This window comes from Taeniopygia guttata, chromosome 5 (genome assembly GCF_048771995.1).
Source record: "Taeniopygia guttata chromosome 5, bTaeGut7.mat, whole genome shotgun sequence".
NCBI lineage: Eukaryota > Metazoa > Chordata > Aves > Passeriformes > Estrildidae > Taeniopygia > Taeniopygia guttata.
In genome coordinates, this window is record NC_133030.1 from 24,260,149 (window position 1) to 24,280,600 (window position 20,452).

Here is a 20,452-nt window from a genome sequence, read left to right on the forward strand (position 1 = left end):
GAAAGCTAATGTCTACAAACAATGTGATGGATGAAGGAGTGAAATGGGTCCCAATGTCTCCCCTAACTTTGGGCAGCAGGTTTGTTGCAGAGCCCGGACAGCCTGGCTCCTGAAACAAACAAGGGTCTGTACAAGCCTGAGTTTCTGAATTTTGGGATAAAATGGTAGGTTCAAGGGAGGAATATGTGGAAGGCAGTTCGAGAAGGCTGCACCTTCCTGGTGCCTCAGCCAGTGGGGAAAGGAAGAGGGCAACATGCGGCCAGTTTAGGATAAAAGGAGGCTGCGCCCTCCAAAATCCCAAGAGAAAACCCCACAGCTGTGCCTCAGTGGACTCTCTCCTTTTACTGGAATAAAGTTACAGGACTCCTCTGCCTCCTTTTTGGACATAAACCTCTGACATTTGTGGATTTTCCTGGCATTTATATTAGAGGAAGAGCCACTTGGAAGGGCAGCCTAGGGTTTTTTGTGGAACCTAATACACCTGAGTTGAAAACTGGCAGCCGTAAGGAACTATAATATTTGTGCAGTATTTCCTCTAGGCTGATAGAAACCAAATCTGTTGAACCACAGGCACACCATGTTGTAAACTTGTTTTATTTCCACTTAATGAGTTTGAGTTACAAACCAATGCTGTTTAATAGGCACTGGGAAGTTTGGTGTTCCCAAAGTGGGACTGCAGAAAGATTGAACAGAACAACATTTGAACATGGCAGCTTTTAGATTTCTCTCTGTACTGGGGAAACAGGCTCCCTCCCACTGCTGGGTTGGTATTTACTGTCAACCAGAACAGGACAAGAAAAGTTCGGGTTTTGCTGTGTAACTGAAAAGCATTAGAAGGGATGTGGCCTTCAGAGCTCCCTTCATCCAGCTCTGGGAAGGCTGGCATTAACTGTGTGTGCATGGCTGCAGGTACGGCTGGCGTTGCGCTGGGCACTAAGTTGCTCCCTCGAGCTGTCGTGGCAAATGTTCCAGTGCCCCGGACAAAAATGACCTCTTTAAAATTGAAGCGTTCAGCGTGCCGCCACAGGGCGCATGTTAGCATTTATCGCGGGCCGGGAGCTCGGGCCAGCAGCGCCGCCGTTACCGGCGGCTGCCGGGGCTGCGGAAGGCGCCGTTGGGCGGGCCCGGCTCCCGCGCGGGGCAGCCGGTGCGCGGTGCTCTAGCGGTGCTCAGGGCTGCGCCCCGCTGCTGTGCCGCCCCTCGGCACCGAGAGCGCTCCGGCCCGCGGCTCCGGCGCCGCCTCGGACACCGACCCGGGCCCGCCCCCGGCGCGGCCGCACCGGGCCGAGCGTGCGGCACCGCCCGCTCCCAAAATGGCGGCGGCGGCCGTTCCGCTTCCGGGGGATGCGAGCAGGCCGGGATTGGGGAAGATGGCGGCGGCTGGAGTGTCCGGGCGGGGCGGGCTGGGGCGGGTGTGGGTCTTCTCCGGCTGGGCCCTGGGCCTGTGCTCGCTGCTGGCCTCGGGGACGCGGCCCGCCGCTGCCACCACCCACTGGGTGGTCACCGAGGACGGGAAGATCCAGCAGCAGGTGAGCGGCCCGAGGGACGCGGGGCGCTGCCCACCCGGCTGCGGAGGCACGGAGAGCTCCTGCCCGCGCCGTCGCTCGCCCGTAGCGCAGGTGTGCCCCGAGCTGCGGGGCACGGCGCTGCTCGGCCCGGTGCGAAGCCCTGCCTGTTCTCGTAGCCGCTGCAGCAGCCGGCGGCAGTGCCGGTCGCCCCGCGGCCCCGGCACGGGGGGCTCCCGCAGCGAGCTGGCGTCGCTTGTGAAACGTGGCTCGAACCCGCTGGAGCCCCGGGGCGAGGCAGCGGGGAGGGGCGGGTGGTGGGTCGGGGTGAGGCGAGGATGGATTTCGGCTGGAGCTCTGTTCGGAGCAGCGGCGGCTGCTGCCGGGGGCCGCTCCCGGGGAGGCTCCGGCACGAGGCCGGGTCCCGCTTTGGTGCGGGAGCAGCGGCACCGCGGCCCGGCCCAAAACCGGGAGCCCAGCGGGGCCGGCCCGGCACCCCCGGGCTGCTCGCCGCGGAGAGGAGATGTCAGTGAGTTTGCGATTTTTCACATCCAGCCGCACCCGACCCGGCCGCTTTTCCTTCCTGCTGGAAGTAGGAAAGAAGCGGCGGCGCGTGTGCTCGGGCAGGAGCGCACGCACGCCCTGGAGGTTTAGTCAAAATGCCTTATTTTGATAGTGGGCTGTGCCTCACTTTCACTAAGCGGCTTGAAAGAGTCGATATGTATCTCGTATTTAGGCTTTTTCTTAGTTGCTTGCTTTCCTCTTTGTTGTAAAGGGAGCAGTACTAGAAATTTACTTTTATGTCAGATCTGTCCATTTCCCTCTGGAGTGGAAGAGCTGATCGCTGTAGCGAGCAGTGTGGCCTTCCCCCTGTACAAAAGATTGGAGACATGAATGTCTATTATCAGCTTCCATTTGTGAGGATTTTTAGTCGGGTTTTCATGTCAAAATGCCTTGAGGTCCTCAGACAGGTGGAGCAGACTTTTCTCTGCAGGAAACTCTTGCTGACTTTATGGTTCTTGGGCACTTTGTCTTTCTGGGTGGATCCAGGCACTCTAACACCCTCATTAATAATAAATCAATTAATGACACCACTTCCAGTGCTATCTTATCTCTTTTCCTCACTTAACATAGTGGGGAAGTAGTGCAAGTATATGATAATGGTCTGGAAGCGTCTGTGTATATTATAAAATTTGGGCCAGGTGTTGACTTTGATTATTGCATGAAAAGCAGCTGTGACCTGGAAAAAATCCAATTAGATAGAATGGCTTGAAAATCCTATTAGCTAAATTCGTTACTTATTTTAAGGAATGGTATTTCATTATGTCGGCTAACTGATGGTACAGGTAGAAGCTTCCACTATACCACTGCTATGCATTAGTCTTTTCTATTACAAATGCTTTGTAAGCAGGGAGTATTCGTGTGTTCCCTCTGTCGAGTTCTCAAAGCCTGTAGGTGAGGTGAGAAAATAGTGTCTGTGGAACAGCTTCTCTTACTTGCATGGTCAAAATTAATTCAGCCATCTCCAGCAAGGAAATTCCCATTATAAGTATGTTATTACTTGGACTATGAGAAGCCAGATTCTTCAGTATTTGGAATGTTGTGCTGCAAATTGTCCAGTGAGTTTTTTGTAATTAGGTGTATTTGGCATCTGTTACTGTCATGTCCCTGACTCTCATGAAAATAATATTTAAATTTGTGGTTATTGCTATGGCAAACTCTGCATGGCACTTCTGAATTTCATTTTTTCCACTTTCTTGTGTCTTGGGAAATCACTGGGCAAGTTTTTTAGTGAACTCCAATGTTGTTTTAAGTGCCAAAGTGCCTCAGTGGTCCTGTAGTTAACAGGACAGTGACAGTCTCCACCTGCCCAGCAACAGGCAGGAATTGTTGTTCCACTCTCCACTGCACTGGTGCATTCACACCTTGGGTGTTGCATGCAGTTTTGGGAGCCTCAGGATAAGGACATTAAACTCTCAGACTGTGTGCCTTCCCAGAGGAGAGCAACCAGGAGAATGGAAGCTCTCAATGGTAAGACTTACAAGAAGCAGCTGAGGTCACTGAGCTCCTTTAGCCTAGTTCTGAGGAGACCTCATCCAAGCCTACAACTTCCTCAAGCAAAGCAGTGGATGGGGCAGGTGCTGATCTCCTCTCTCTGGTGACTGGTGAGAGAACACGAGGAAATGGAATGAAGCTGTTCCCGGGCAAGTTCAGACTGGACATTAGGAAAAGGTTCTACACAGACAGGTTGGTCAGTCACTGGAACAGGTTCTCCAGGGAAGTGGTCACAGCACCAAATCTGTCCGAGTTCAAGCAGCAGCTCAGCAGCGCCTGGAGGATTCATAAGGGATTTATCAGTTAATTGGCAGAACCACAATATTCCAAAATATTTAAGCTCTCCACCTAATACCAACAACTTATTAACAGGACAAAGGCCTCCAACTTCACTGCAGAGCATTCCTTTGCTTTAGTTTTTCAGAGTATTCTTCGTTGTTATGTATCATGAGAACTTATGGGTCCATTCTGACTTGAGAGACTCTGATTTATTGGCAGTGGAAACCTCTGCATGTTATGTGCTCCAGGGCCCTCACCACCTCAAGTGGGCTTTGCTGGCCCTCAGGGTGGGGACAGGGGACTCCACATGGTGGCTGGTGGAGGAGCCGATCACGCCCCTTGCCCAGTGGCCTCCAGCCTTGCTGCTGCAGCCCAGGGTGCAGTTGGCTGCCTCAGCTGTGAGGGCTCACAGCTGCTGCACACCAGTGTTCTCCCCACCAGAGCCCAAATGCCATTTCTGGAAAGTTGTTTTTCATTCAGCCCCAGCCTTTCCTGTTGCATGGGGCTATTTCATCCCATGGGCTTGTGGCTGCTGTTGTTGACTTCATGAGACAGGTCCCTGCCAGCCCATTCTCTGCCACCTTGTCTTGCTGCAGCCCTGCAATGGCCATGCTTCCCCACCTTTGCAGAGGACACTGAGCTTATGGTTCTTTTTTGTCACTGTCAGTAGTAAAGAGTTGTGTTAGTAACGATTGGTATTGATCCCTGAGGGATGTTGCTGGTGGTCAGCCATTGTTGGACCTTGCTCTGTTCATTGCAATGCTTCCAGCACAGCAGTCTCTGACTAGAAGTGGCTGCTGGTGGCAAAGAGTGGTGATATTAATCAGATTTTATTTGATTTAATTTAGGAAATATTAGCATTCTTAAAGTCTGAAAAGCATCTTCAAAGATTACCAGCTTTTTAGAGAGGTACAGGCTTGGTCTTCATGTAGTCTACTTCAGTTTATCTGAACAAAGCCTATATAATAAAGAGGTAGGGAAAACTTCATTGGTAGTAAGACCCAGACATTCCTACTGCTAAATGAGCCACTATCAGTGGAAATGCAGATGAGCGCCAGTGGCAACTGACTTCCTTGTAGCTTTGAGTTTGCTGCTATGAGCTTTGTTTTCCTTGTTACCAAGTGCAGAACCTGTTGATGAGGAGCTGACAGCAGGAATCACAGATCCTGACCTAAATACAAAATATAGTTGCTAGAATGTGTTTGAGGGAAGAAAGGTGAGATTATTATACATTATTGACCTAAAATCTCTTAGCTCTTTCTTCTTGGGAGTGCAGCAAGGATGCAGACATTTAATATGAGACTATATTCAAGCATTAATGTGAGATTCACTTTTCTGTGACACAAGACCACAGGTGTACCCTGGCTCAGGCTTGATTTCCTAGTGGTAGAAAAACCTGGCAGCAGTGGCAAAATTAACACAGACTGAACAATGTTCCATATATCAGCAAGATCTCATCTAGTAAACAGGAGTACTTGCTAAGTAGGCACTGTTTTTCAAGTTTTTAGTGAGCATTTCTAAATGGCAAAACAAATTACTAGCAGCGCATATAATATTTCAGTATCTCAGCCATCAGAAAAAAAAAAGCCATCAAGTTGTATCTGTCGCTATAGTAGCTGGTTTTGAGATCAAAGGCATCATATTCTGGATCAGTTCATGTTCTTTTAGTCTGAGTCTACCTTCAAGTGTGTGATCTTGCAAAACCAGATACTAAGTAATCATCTGTCTTTAATGAGATTATATCTGCTCAGTGCACATGTTTATAAGCCATTTCACAACTCACAGTATAAAGTTCAGGCTAATATATAACTGATTTTAGACAGTGCTTGTCTGCCAGTAGGGAAGCTAGTCACTCTGCAGAAATACTAGTGTACTTCCAGAGAAGAGAGAAACTCAGCATAAAGAGAGGACAGACACTTGTCAGATTAAATTGAATGCAGGATGCAGTCATTCATGGCTTTAATGATGAGGACCAGCTGCTACCATGGCTCAGCAACCTGACAGATGAGAGCAGAGGTGGGGTCTTTCTAGAGATGCCTTGATGGAGGTGATTAAAACTGAGCAAGCTAGTGGGGACTCAAGGGCTGCCTTTTTGTGAACTGCTGTAAATGCTGAAGAAGTTAGGTCAGAATAATTAAACTAAATGAAGCACAGAAACTTTCCAGGCAGATGATCCAAAGCAGGATTGGGAGAGTGTTGGCAGGAGCAAAGAGCCCCTGGCAAGAGTTGGCAGAAAGTTGTTTTCATTCTAATGTGTTGTCATGTGTTTTGAAGTTCTGTGAGAGGTGATCTGGAGAGACAAAAAGTAATGCTGGCTAACTTATTTGGAACTAAGACTACCAGCTGCTCAATGCCTGTGACATCTGAACTTCCTGTAGTGCTGTAGTGTGCTTCACTCTGGCTTAGTGCAGTAGCGAGGAGAGACAGTACCTACCAGTTGTTCATTTGGCTGCAGATTTGAGTGTGAGTGCACCTCAAGCAGCAGCAAGGCAAGCTGATTCATGGATGGCTTAGAGTTAGTTAATGCATTTCTCTGTCTGGCATCTGAATGCACATGTATGGTAACAGACAGTGGTCCATGTGCTCAAGAATCTGGAAAAGCAGCCATCCAAACCTAAGGAACACTGAAATTCTAGTGCAGCCAAATAAAAAAGACAAAAAACCAACAACGAAAACAAGAAAACAAAAAACCCTACGCACACATACACAAAAAAAATTGTTCATTTCTACTGAGGTGTGTAAGATGGAGCCACGCTTTCCCCAAAACAGTTGTCAGTCCCTCCTTATGAGGGTGTGCAAAGACATCTGGACTGGTTGATTTGAATGTTCTGTAGTTTATTAGATGTTATCCTATCCATAGAGTCATGAGCTGAAGCAGAATGGTTCTGAGGCATAGGTAAGGTTTTCCTCAAGAAAAGGAAAACTTGTTCTGGTTTAAAACCTCTCTTGGCCACCAGAGCACCATAGGCCTTCATGTGCTATGAAAAATAGTAGTTTTAAAAAAATCTCTTTAAATTTTCTGCCTTTGCCTAAGTGTATAAGAAGTTTTTGAATCTGAATGTTTTGTGAATGACTGAGTTGGTTAATGTCCTTGTCCCAGGTAGGCATTTAGAACTGCACTTGACCAGCGCTGCGTGCTCCCAGGGGAGCACAGCCTATGTATGTTTGTATCACTGTGAACATCATGACTAGATCTGAACTTATAAAAATAGGCCTTGTGGTAGCCCATATGTGGCATCAGAAATGCAAATGTTTCATTCAGTGGAGCAGTGGTAGAGAAGAAGCTTCCACTGCTCTCATCTCAGCAGTCAGAGATTTGCATCTGAGGTGGATGAGCTAAGAGGCAGATCCCAAGGGCTGCTGAGCTGCAGCTGTTGGGGGCTGTGCCCCTCACAGCTGCCACACTCCAGCAGGTAATCTTATGCCCAGATTTTGACTGCTGACAGAAAAGCTTTAGTGCAAAGATGTCTGGATTTAGCTGAGCATGGTAATACATGCCGAGGCGGTTCAGGCTGTAAGGCCAGAGTGCTCTAGCAGTGGCTCTGACCATGTGTAGGCATGTCCTGCTCATTCCTCAGCTCCTGGTTTTCATACAGCCTTTGTCCTCTGGGCACTGTGTGTTCCCAGGTCCTGTTTCTCTTAGGATCCACACAATTTGATTTCCTGTTTTCAGTAGCCTTTAAAATACGGGTTGGACAATCTGAAAAGATGAAATGAATCAACTGTTTAAAACTGGCTATGCTGTGGTGAGAGTTACACTTCGTGCCTGGAATGCCTTCCCTGTATTGTGAACTTCACAGCTGAAGGGTAGCCTTGGAACTGGCCCAAGCACATGTTGGTATGAAGACCCACCAAAGCCCAAAAGAGCAAAGTCAGCAAGACTCTGAAATCCACTGTTACTGCATGCTTTAAAAATACACTGCTGGATAAAGTAATTTCCCTCAAAGTTTAACAGAAAAATGGGTTTTCATGTTGTTCATTTGCTGACAAAGTTACTGATCAGGTTTCATCTTTTTTAGATATCTTGTAAGTCTAATAATTAGTCTTGCTGTCTGTGTTTTCAATATTAGAACACTTGAAATTTTTAGGGTTTGGCAGTGAGCAGACTATCAAGAACCTGTCTGCTTTTATGAAAAAAAGTACTTGCTAATTACAGATGTAATCTGAATGATCTCTCCATCTTTTGTTTTGATTCAGCTGAGCATATGGCTACTGAAGAATATAAGGCTTACCTGGAATATACAGATTGGAAATTTGTACCTTAAATATGACTACCAACACATTGGACACACACTGGAGTGTTCCAAGTAAAGTCTTGTTTCCTTTTGGTGTATTTGGATCTGTTACTTAGGATATTCATAGCTTGTGTGATCTCAGTTGAGCAGAGCTATTCAGTAATACTGTAACTTTGCTAGGTTTTATTTCTGAAGTGCTACAAGTGTTTGGAATTTGTGTTTTCCCTGTAGCACAGCTAGTAATAATATCAAAATATCTATTGCTGTTTGCTTACAGATTCTGCAGCAGTAAGCTTTTAAATGGCTCAATACTTATAAAAACTCATTTCAACATCATTTTTCTGTGTGAATTTTTAGCGACAATCTTGGAACAAGTATCTTCTGACACTGCCTATTCATCATTTGGATGAGTCAAATAATTTATTTTCCAGTTTTGTAGTTTATCTTGCACTGAAACCTGTACAGATTTTTTCATGGCTTCCTCAGAAATGCCATGTAGCATCATGTTGGAGTGTAAAGTATCTCAAGACAGCAAGAATATACCAAAAGACAAGCACCAGTTTTCAGATCCTAGGCTCCCCCTCAAGACTGCAGGACGTTCCAGCCTGTTGGAGGGGGGATTGCCTTTATTTTGTACAGTGACAAAACATCCACTGTCTAAAAAACAAATATGGGGAGCCCATTTTTCTGTATGCCATCATTTGATACCGTGTGTTTTCAGCTTCTTTCTCTAATAATCTGCCTTCTGCATGTAGTATAATGCTTTTAGGATGTGCAGAGGCACTAACAGCTGTTCTGATTTTGGTGTGCCTGTGCCTCAGTTAACAATGGGGTTTCCACAGTAAAAAAATCCTTACTTAAAATTAATAGACTGAGGCATTTATCAACCCTCATTTAAAAAAAAAATTACTTCCTGGTGCAATGTAACTGGATTGTTGGGAAAAATACGCTGGAAGGTTTGGCAAAACTTGCAAGTTTAATTGCTGAGAGACTTTGATATATGGAGGTAACATAGGAGACTCTAAAACTTCAGGGTTTGATTCAACTCAGTGTCTTTTTTCATTACACAAATTCTGTGTGTTTCTTGCTGAATCAGGTTCTTGGTGTACTTTGTGACAGGGAATAAATTCGAACTGTGTTTTATAAAGAAACTTTCACCTTTGGGCAAAGTTGAACAGAGAACACTTATTCTAAAAGTGTTTTACTGGCAGGCTTTCTGCAGTGGAACTACAGTAGCTGTCAAAGGTTCAAAGAAAGCTTTTCAGCGCCACTTTTTTTCCCTGTTTACTGTGTTGGAATTGAAGTCAAATTCTTGCATTTCGAGCACTTCATCTTGCATGTTACTGTTTCAGCACTTTGGAGGAAGAGTAAATGAATTGTGGTGCTTTGCCATCAACATTTTAACACTTTGAGTTAAAAATGAGTAAGTTGGACAAAGCATCTGTTCTGGTGCAGGAGTCTCCACTCTCCACACCATGAGGCTGTGTTTTCTGTGTAGGTTGACGTCTGTTCTGTTTCATCTCAGAGGAGCCTTATGGAGAGTTGCTTATATTTTGAAAAACATGATCCAAGTCACAATATCTGTATATTTTTTACTTGTCTGAGTCCCGAATCAGGTGACAAGGCACAACAGACTTTGCATGAGGGGTGAAGGTGGCAAGGGTTTGTAAGAGCACAAGCATGACATGAGTCTGAGTGAAACCAGTATCCTCTGAAAGCTGCCTAGAGTCTTGTTGTGGGAAGGAAGGGGCATAATCCAGGGCAGTCTCTAGATATCCATCATATATCTTTTATTTGGACTATGGTATTTCTGACTAAAGAATTATTTGACAGGTGAGTGAAACTCTGAGGGGTTTTCCAAATCTTTGGGATTTGTTGCCTTCTCTTTGAATCTTAATAAGCAGCAGAAAGTTCTGAGATATTTTGTGGTTTTATTCAAGGTATAATTTTCCTGGTTTGGCTGCACAGGAAAGCAGGAAGATGCCAGGTGGAACTTGAGCACAAGCAGCATGAGGGAAGTGTGAGCATCCATGTGACAAACCCTGCAGGGCTTCAAGCGTGTCTTCCTGATTTCAGCACATCCTGCTTCCCACTTATATTTATAACTGCTGCTACTCATATCTGTGCTGTGCAAGTTATGCAGATGTAAACCTTTGTTTGCAGCTTACTCGCTGTATTCTTCATGAGGTGTCACTACTGCCCTCAATAGCAAATACAGTATTGGTCCTCTTCATAGCTCAGTACGTCAGCTTTGTCTTTTTCCTACTGTAGAAATGGCTGGCACTGTGAAGAAAATGTATTTGATGTAGGGATGGGTGTTGTAAAAAGCTGGATAATGAACTGTAAGTCTTCACAGTGTTGCTGACTGGATCTGAGATGAATAAGTTTCAGTTCAAAAGCCATCTGTCTGTCACTGCGGAGAAGGGGGTGATCAAGAGCTTACCAGGGGCCCACCAAAGCTGTTTTATCACTCCTCAGCTGCACATGGGAGAGAAAATATAAGAGAAAGCTCAAGAGTTTGGATAAGGACAGGGAGAGATCACTCACCAGTTACCACCACAGGCAGAACAGACTCAACTTGAGGAAATCAGTTAATTTGTTACAGATCAGATCAGAGTAGGGTAATGAGAAATACAAGCGAATCTTAAAAATACCTTCCTCCAACCCGTCTTCTTCTTTCTGGACTTAACCTTATTTCTGATTCCCTACCTCCTTCCCCAGGGTGGTACTGGAGGATGAAGAATGGGCGTTGTAATCAGTTCATCACAGAGTGATTTTACCACAGCTTCCTCCAAGGAAGAACTCCTTACTGTGCTCCAATGTGATGTCCTTTCCATAGGAGAAAGTCCTGCATGAACAACTCCAGTTCCTTCTCATGGGCTGTCACAAACTGTTCCAGCTCAGGGTCTCTCCCACAAGGTGCTATCCTTCAGGAACAGGCTGCTCAAATGTGGGTCCCCGGGAAGGGCCGCAGGTCCTGCCAAAAATCCTGCTCCAGTGTGGGCTTCCCAGAGGTTCACAACCTCCTTTGGGTATCCACCTGCTGTGGTGTGAGGTCCCCCTTGGCTGCACGTGGATCTCTGCTCCCTGATGGGCTGCAGGGGACAGCCTGCTTCATCGTGGTGTTCACAACAGGCTGCTGGGAAATCTGCTCTGGCACCTGGAGCACCTTCTCCACTGACCTTGGTATCTACAGAGCTGTTTCTCTTGCATATTCTCACTTTTTTTTTGGCCACAATAACTTCTTTTAGCTTCTTAAATGTGTTACAACAGCAGCGCTACCCAGTCACTGATGGGCTCGGCCTTGTCTTGGAGCCAGCTGAAGTCTTCTCTGTTGGACTTAGGGGAAGCTTCTGGCAGCTTCTCACAGAAGGCACTCCTTGTCATGCAAACCCAGTGCAACTACTAAAATTCTGTGTTAGAAGCTTTGTGTTTACACACTGCTAAGGTTAACTTTCTCCTAGGCTGAAGGATTCTGCTGTTATTAAAAAGTACTTATTGGCTGGTGACCAACTGAGTCAGATGTGGAAGGGAAAATCTGAAGACTAAAGAAAAATATCCTTAACTGGGATGATTTCCTGGTGGATTGCCATAACTTTATGAATTAATTCAGTGATATTGCTGTTTGGTTATTGAGACTTTGGTTTCTGCTGCACGATGATAGTAGGGAGTGTGGTACTTACTGCATTGCTTTCCTATCAACCCACGCACACTGGGCTGCTAATGTCCCACTCCAAATCTCCACATTTTCCAATACTAAATTCAGGCCTCTCATGAGACTGTCTTACCAAAAGTTAAAAACAGAAGGCGAACCTGCATATCATTCCATTTCTGAATGGATGATAAGCCAAGATCCTTCATCGTTCAGACTAAGGTTTTCTAATTGGTGATGCCTGCATAACTTTCTCCAAAAATGCCCAGATGCTGTTCATCACTGAAAGTAGAACTGATAGTTGGCTTTTCCCTCAGTGACTGTGTAGAATCATGCAAGTGGCCTTTAGATGTCAGATGAGCAGTGCTATTTTGGTATGGGTGATGAAGTGCTTTATACACAGTGAAACTTATTTTCTTTGCAAATTAATCTCTCATTCATTTGCACATACTGTAGTAGTTTCTTCATCAAGTGAAGCATAAACCAGTGCTACATTCAATGCATAACTCCGTCTTTGTGTGCAGCCAATTCAAAGTGAGGTGGGGCCCATAGGAGGAAATAGGAAATATGGCCATGAATAAAATGCTGTAGACTTCAACTAACAAAATCATTACATTTTTTTGAAATTGTATTTTCTGTGCTTCTCTGCCATCATGGTGATACTTGATCATCCTTTATTTGCAACAGTTGAATCCAGAATCTCCAAATTCACAGTGTGAAAATGGATTAGTGTCAGTAACACCCATTATTTTCTATTCATCCGGTGATATAAAAGAATTAATTTGCTAAGGAAGAAAATGAGTTTTTTATATAACTGTTTGGACTGTATAGGCAGCCACTCATCAAAATGGCTCCATACTAAAAGAAGCTTTTACTTTGGAAGGGAATACTTAGCCAAATTTAGCCAAAACCATTTTGGGGTTTAGTAAAAGGAACAAGTGTTTATATCTCAGAGGACAAGGTCCTTACTCAGTCAAGAATCTTGCAACAAATGTAGACTTCACAGTCAGCAGTCCAAAGGAAGTAGATTTGAGCTTCTTATCTGACTCACAACCAAGAGAGTACAGCCTAAGGTGTAGGCCATTGACGGGGCATATTAGGATGACCAGAAAATATGCTGGAGATGAAGTTCTCTGCAGGAAGAGAGTGTAACAGAAATTTGTCCAAGCTATTTGGAAAGGTGACAAAAAAGGAAGCACTGTAGCCCAGGAGGATCTCCTGCACCTGTATGTATGGCAGACTTTTCCATTGAATTGTAATGTCATCAAGTTTGCACAGATGTCATGGTGGTGGACAGCCCATTTAGAGGTATCAGTGCTAACAAATGAGTAAGTGGTCATGCAGCAGCTGGTTCTGTATCCTGAAAGCTTGAATGGAAACTGAGCAGATCCAGGAAAAATGTCCTGATGTAGACCATCTAAAAGTCACGTTAAAAGTGTGAGATGTTGCTGTCCTTGTCACCTTGTCTGTTCATCCTGTCATCATATATTCCTATTTCCTTGTTTCTGTTCTCGTGTTCATTGAATCCTTCATTAATTAATTTAGTTTACTAGTTCAGACAAAACGACCAGGAAGGAGTTACATTCTGTTCTGCTCCTGAGTTTGGGTTAGTTTCCCAGAGATCCTGCACACAGCTGGTGTGCAGCCAAGTGTACTGCTCTCACACTGACACATGGGAGGGAACAGGGCTGCAAGCCTGGAAGTGAGCCTTTGCATCAGCTCAGCTGCTGCTACACCATCTTCTCCACTGTAGGGACTTTCCCCCACCCAGCAAGACAGCAGAGTTTGGCCTGAGGACAGGGCTGGGCTGTTTCAGTCCTAGGGTGAAGTGCCATAGCCGGCTAGGGGCTGATGTGTAACTACTGTATCTGTGACCTGCCTCTAATGGAGCTGGGAACTCCTGGGCATAGCTGTGGAAGCTGTAGCATGGTCTTCCGTAACAGTTTTCAGTCTTCCCCTGCTTCCCTCTTGATTTTGTTCCTTTACACATTAATCCTGAAGGCAGTAGATGCTAATGGTAGGCCAGTGTGTTAAATTAGTTTCACAGAGGAGTTGAAGCTGAACTACATTATGCCTTTTGAGGGATGTGGTGGAGGAATTTTAAAGTAACAAGACAAAATAAGTTTCTTTGATTGCATTTTAAGATATCTGGTATTTCAGCAGCAAGTACTCTTAGTAATGTTTGTTGTGGAAATTTATTTGCCTCTTATGCTTAGGACTTGTGTGTCTGATTTAATTCAAATAGGTTTAAAGTTAAAGCATGAGTTGAATTTGATTCTGAAATTACGTTGTTTGAAGTATGGATTTTCATAATGGACATATTATGAATGTTGACTGGACAGAAAGCCTCTGAACAGACAAAGTGTGACTGAATGAACATAATTACCTTATTTTAAAATCACTGTAATTAGATTAATATCATACATGATGAACTGTTAAAATGTCTTGCAGGTGGATTCGCCAATGAACTTGAGAAACCCACATGATTTGGTAATACTAATGAGACAAGAAACAACAGTTAACTACCTCAAAGAACTGGAGGTAAAGCATAACATTTAAGTACTAACTAATTCTGAAAATACAGATTTTTTTTTTTCCATAGACTTTATAGTAATACTTTAGTGATAGTTTTAGATAGTTTTGTATAGATAATTTTAATTTTAAGAGTAATTTCTTATTGGCAAAGTTCTCTTTCAATGAAAGGATGAGAAATTTTGTAAATCTCAAGAATATTTTGCCTCAAGTTTGCCTAACTGGTCTCCAGTTGTATCATTCCCTGTTGTTAGCCATAAATCTTAACATTTTTAGATAAAGTTACTAGATTCTGTTGTGCTGTATTTCAGAAGAACACAAAGCAAATAATCTCTGTTTTTCTGCAAGCCCACTTATTACTAAAAAGGGGTCTGAGACTACCCTTTTGAAAAGGGCATGAATGAACTTCAAACTCATAAACTGAAGTTTAAATATAATAGGGGTTAGGTAAGCAAACAGCTCACAGCCCTTCTGGCCATGCACCCCTTTCTTTGCCAGCTTTGGTTTTATCAGATTGGGATAACTAACTAAGTGGAAAGCTAGATGAACACAGAGGTAGCTTTAGGTGAATGGGTACAGTAGGAGAAAGGAAAATAAGCAGGACTGCTCCTGGTGTGACTGGCTGATTCAGGCAGTCTTTCTCATCAGAGTATAATCTTTTTTGTTGTGATGGACATTTTAGCTGTGGATAGAATAATACTTGCAAGCTTTTTGGGGCATGGGTCGTGGGTGTGGAAGTCACTAATGTCCAACTTGTGGTACACAAATGACTTTCAGCACAAGTTACCTGTGGTAGCTTTTAAAATTCTTGCACAAATTGCTACCAGTATATGTATCTCTATTGTTTTACAGTAGCATGTAATCAAATGTGTTTGGGTTTAATTAAAAATGCAGGTTTTCTCATTTCACAGGTATTCATGTACAGTACTATTCACATGTACTCATGTTCAGTTGTACTTAGCACACTGACTGGTTGATGGTGGTGATGATTTGTTGCAATGCCTCATGTTATTTCCACAAGGTCTTACAGTGGAAAAAAAGGAGGCCAAATGTGAAAAATTGATGTACTTTTAGCAACCATTTCTTCTTTTCCTAAATGGCCATGGGTTTGGAATGCTACTAGCCCACTTTTTAGGCAAACAGAATAAATAAGGGCTCATTCAAGTTTTATTACCTTTAATGAAAGCATTTATATGCCATCCAAATCCAAAAAAGACTTACAGATGTTATAAAAGATAAGGAAGTATTCCCAAAATTTAAGGAGAATTTTTTAGATTATTTTCAAATGAACTTTGTTTTAAGGAAAAAGTGGGACTGGTGAAATATAGTAACTATAGCTTTTGCTTTCATCACTTTTATATGCTTGTATTTCCTTTTTTTTTTTTCCTACAGAAACAGTTAGTTGCTCAAAAGATTCATATAGAGGAAAATGAGGACAGAGACACAGGGCTGGAACAAAGGCATAATAAAGAAGATCCAGACTGCATTAAAGCAAAGGTGCCTCTGGGGGACCTAGATCTGTATGATGGCACATACATCACCTTAGAGAGCAAAGATATCCGGTAATAAGATGCTTTAATAACGTGCTTTATATTCTAAGATTTTTACTGAATGAAAGAAAACCAACTGTACCTCTAAACACAAGTGAAAAATTACTAGCACTGACTTTCTTTTTAAATGGCAGGTTTTGTGTTACTGTGGAATAAAATTGAAACAACGTCTGCCACTAGTTGTGAGCAGGTACAACATACAAAAACTGTTTCCCCCAAAATATCTATGCTAGCCCTGCCCTGAAACTTTTCCTTTCTCTTCCCATTCTACCACTGTTACTTTGTACTGACACAACCAGACATATGAATTAAAGTGAAGTACGTCATGTAGAAGGGGGTTAAATTTGCTTGATTGTGCTTTCAGTGTTTTGAGCTACTTATTTATTTTAGTGGAAACTGTCTTGACTTAAATATGAATGAAATTCTATTGATTACCAAGCTGTTGAACTTTCTGGTCATATTTTGTCCCCGTTTACAAAGTGAAGGATGTGCAGCCAGTGTACTTGACATTCAGCTTCATTGGTAATTCATCTTCAGGAATGACTGTTTTGTTTTAGTTGGTTTTTTTATCATAATCACATGAGTACTTCAAGTGGGAAAAGATCAATTTTATCGTCATACACCTTCATTTGGACTTCTCATAGTCTGTATTTGGGATTGGTTTGTTTGTTTCAATTGAAGAGTCTGCATGCATTGCCATTTGCCTGGCAGATACATCATTAATCATAGCAGTGATACACTAGGTTGACCCTGACACATTTTGGAGGCTATCCAAATGTTGGTATTTTCGTAAAGCAGACAAATTTATTTACTTTATCCTATAGTCATGACATCCCAATACAATTGAAATCTGGGAATACAGCAGAAATGGGCTAATGTGCCCTAACAGGGGACTTCTGTAATGATTAAATCAGTGTACTCTCTGTATCAGCTACTGTACTGTCTCTTAGGATCTTCAGCAGTATTTTAATCTGCAGTCTGCTGTGTTATGTTATTACATCCTCAGCCCTGAAGACTATATAGACACAAAGTCGCCAGTGCCTCCAGACCTGCAGCAGCCAGACTGTACAAAAGTTCTAGATCTTCCATACAGTATTCATGCTTTTCAGCACTTACGGGTAAGTGAGCAAATGCAAGTATTTTTCCCCATTTGGAAGAGAAATAGATAACTCCTACTGGCAGTTCTCACTCGAGATTGAAAGGTATTGTAATCTTCCAAGACTGCTTCACACTTTTTTAAAACTACAGTTGGGCCCTGATTAAAGTACCTGTGTAACAGAGGTTATACCTGTTCCATCAAGTATACAGTTTCTCTTTTTTTTTTTTTTTTTTGGCTTTTTTTAGGAAAATGGAGTCTCTTGTTTTCATAATGCATTTCATTAGCAAATTGGTAGCTTTCGTTGGGACTTCTACTGGCTTGTGAATTGTCTCAGTTGAAATTTGGAGAATGCTGAACAGGGTCATTAAAATGGATGAAGATTCAGAATCAAAAAATTGTTAAATTGTTTGCAGTTTTATTGGTAGCTCCTAACAAACCTGAATGTCTGTTTAGTATCTGAATGCCAAGCCCTAGCCAAGAGGATGAGATAATTGTTCCCTACTAGTACAAAGTTCAGCTGCTTTAAAAATGTCACAGTGGAAGAGTGGTAGGAAAACTGGTTTTGTCAACAGCATTATATGAGCAGATTTTCTGATGCGGATGCAGCTTTAGTGCTTTTAGCTTGATATTTGTTTTATTGCAAGTCTTTTCATCAACAAATAAGGATTTTCTTACAGCTAAACACTCAGTGGAGTTTTTTTAGTTCTGTTCCTGGGTCTGGATGTATTTTTGAAAGAAGCATGTTTATGCTTGGGGAAGGAAGAAAGAGGAGAGGTGTAGGGATACTTTCACTGTGTGAATGTAACCTGACAACCCTGACTTAAGTGCTTCAGTGGTCTTTAGTGAAATTGGTAACTACCAGAACTGAGTGTTTCCCCGGTAGAACTCACAAGCGGAGGCTGCTTTTCCCATCTGCAATATTACATATTATTTATCTGTCAGTGGTGAAATTGTTCTGTCAATTCCCAGAGATCTTGAAAGGAAGATAAGATTGTAAAATAACCAAGCCACACATTTTCCTGGAGTCATGCTTTTGTTTATATTTCTTTATCTTAAGTGTCAGCAAATACCTGTATTCAATTTTTATTTTAGGGTGTTCAAGAAAGGGTTAATCTTTCTGCACCCCTGTTGCCTAAAGAAGATCCAATCTTCACATACTTATCACGGAGACTGGGAAGAAGTATAGAGGAAATCGGTCACCGTATTTATGATGGGCTCATGAAGGTATGAAACTGTAATCTTGCTGGATGCACAAAAAAGAGTGCTGGAAACGTCTCACAAGTTTAGCTACACCTCATACAAGCAGTCAGATCCAGTTTTGCACATGTATTTTTGGTTTACAGTTCAGTTCAAAAGGCAAACAGACCATTTTCTGATGGGCAAGTAGAAGCAGGAGAAGGTGTCAGCAAAGCCAGTAAATAGATAGTTACTGTCATCTTTAAGGATTTATGTAGTTATGTTGCCTAGCAAACCACATTCATTGCTTTGTCAAGGTAATAAGAGTTTTTAAACAAAAAATACAGGTACTTGAAGAGCAAAGAAGAAACAACAGTACTGAAATATGTATGTTTTCATTAAATATCTTCCTGCAAAATCTAGGAACCCTCATTGAACTCCAGCTATGATGCTGATGCTTAAACTACTGTCGCCTCTCATTTCACCTCATTTTGTATTTTTACCTGCCTGAAATGCAGAAATTCTGTTTCTTTAACACATTATTAGTATGCTAGTTAAGTGTTCCTAAACATTGACAACTGTTGCCAAATGGCAGCTTTCCAGTGGAAGAGGATAGCTTAGATCAGCTGAGCACTAAAGTCGATGCTCAGCTTTTCATCCTATAGTAATTAAAGCCCTGATTAACATTTTAGTTCATGTGTTACTAGTTAGTACAGTTCATGTGTTTCTCTTTACTGCAGAACTCTTCTTCCTGGGTACTCTATAACTTGGCTTCTTTTTACTGGCGAATAAAGAATGAGCCATACCAAGTAGTAGAATGTGCCATGCGTGCCCTTCATTTTTCTTCAAGGTAAGAATTGCTAATAAGGATTTCTTCTCAGATTCTTTTCTAGTTATCCTAGTTAGTAAACAGGTTTTGGTTTCTAAAATGGCATGATAAGGAATAATATGTGTTACTCGTTCTTGGTTCTCTATGTGCTATACTAGGCATATAAATAGTTGAGATGTTTTTCTAGCAAGTGATATGTTTTATTGTGTGACTGGCAAATTAATGTATCCTTGTGCATGATTCTTATACAGTCTTACCTTCCTTTAATGTTAGTTTGTAATTTTTTCCCTTTTTATTTTCTTTTATTCTTTTAGGCAAAATAAAGACATTGCACTGGTAAATTTGGCAAATATTTTGCACCGGGCTCACTTCTCTGCAGATGCAGCTATTGTGGTTCATGCAGCTCTGGATTACAGTGACTTCTTTACCAGCTATTACACTTTAGGAAATATATACGCAGTAAATACAATCTTTATTTTCCAAGACTTAAAGAAAATTAAATATTACTTAATCTTTTAGGGTTGACTTACAATGGTTTACTGTTTTACAGTGTGTCTTGTGCTCCACATGCATCTCATGCTTAATGCTTAAGATTCTGTCAAGATACTTTTATTCAAAAGTCTGTCTATTAGCAAAGGCTTTTATATGCACCTGGAAATAAATTCCAGTAAAATTCTTCTGCAGCCTTTCATTAATAGTTGTAGTGGCTTGAGTATCAGAAATGACAGGCTGCTTGTTACCATACATTAAAATTTAAGTTAATGGCTTCTTTAAAATTTGAGTATTGTTTATTAAATATTGCTGCACAATGACTAATTCTCTCTCTTGGTCATTCTTCAGATGCTTGGAGAGTACAACCACTCAGTCCTATGTTATGATCATGCTCTACAGGCCAAACCAGGGTTTGAGCAAGCTGTAAAAAGGAAGCATGCTGTCCTATGCCAGCAAAAACTTGAGCAAAAATTGGAAGCCCAACATAGGTAACCAAAATATCCCAGTGGCAATGCATATAATCTGACTTCTGTAGTTCTGTTGCAGCAGTTATTTACATTTCAAGAAGAATTGTTTTTAAATTTCTGTATTTCGTTGATTATACAATAGAATTAAGCATATGAAAACTTAAAGAAGCTTAGAGTTAAAAATATGCAAGAGTGTAGGAAAAGGTGATATTCTAAAAAGCATTCAAAGTAAATCTTCTCTGTTTAATTTCCAAGATCACTTCAGCGAACATTAAATGAATTAAAGGAATATCAAAAGCAGCATGACCATTACCTTAGGCAACAAGATGTTTTAGACAAGTACAAGCTCATCCAGGAGGAACAAATCTTGAGGAACATCATTCATGAGACACAGATGGCAAAAGAAGCTCAATTAGGTACAACTTTTTAGTGTTCATGCTCATTAAAGCATTGAAATATGGCACATATTCAGATAAGTGTCAGGATATAACTTCTTCATATATTAAGATGGCCCTGAGTGGCTCTTGTGTTTTGCTTATTAAAACAAGGGATTGCAGTATATTCTTGAACAGAGATTTTTT

At 42.3% G+C, this 20,452-nt stretch overlaps 1 protein-coding gene across 3 annotated transcripts in view; it reads left to right on the forward strand.

Annotated features, from left to right (window-relative positions):
• The first annotated feature begins 1,198 nt into the window (after window positions 1–1,198).
• Window positions 1,199–20,452, forward strand: part of TTC17 (tetratricopeptide repeat domain 17) — a 56,046-nt gene continuing 36,792 nt past the window's right edge. For 2 of the 3 annotated variants that reach the window (XM_030274122.4, XM_030274123.4), the window contains exons 1-9: window positions 1,199–1,529; window positions 14,178–14,267; window positions 15,651–15,820; window positions 16,815–16,926; window positions 18,000–18,131; window positions 18,824–18,933; window positions 19,227–19,371; window positions 19,753–19,892; window positions 20,127–20,287. In XM_030274122.4, coding sequence (XP_030129982.4) covers window positions 1,314–1,529; window positions 14,178–14,267; window positions 15,651–15,820; window positions 16,815–16,926; window positions 18,000–18,131; window positions 18,824–18,933; window positions 19,227–19,371; window positions 19,753–19,892; window positions 20,127–20,287 — 1,276 coding nt within the window. In that variant the 5' untranslated portion in view covers window positions 1,199–1,313. The remainder of the gene's footprint in view (window positions 1,530–14,177; window positions 14,268–15,650; window positions 15,821–16,814; window positions 16,927–17,999; window positions 18,132–18,823; window positions 18,934–19,226; window positions 19,372–19,752; window positions 19,893–20,126; window positions 20,288–20,452) is intronic. The other variant, XM_012573856.5, reaches the window with a different exon arrangement.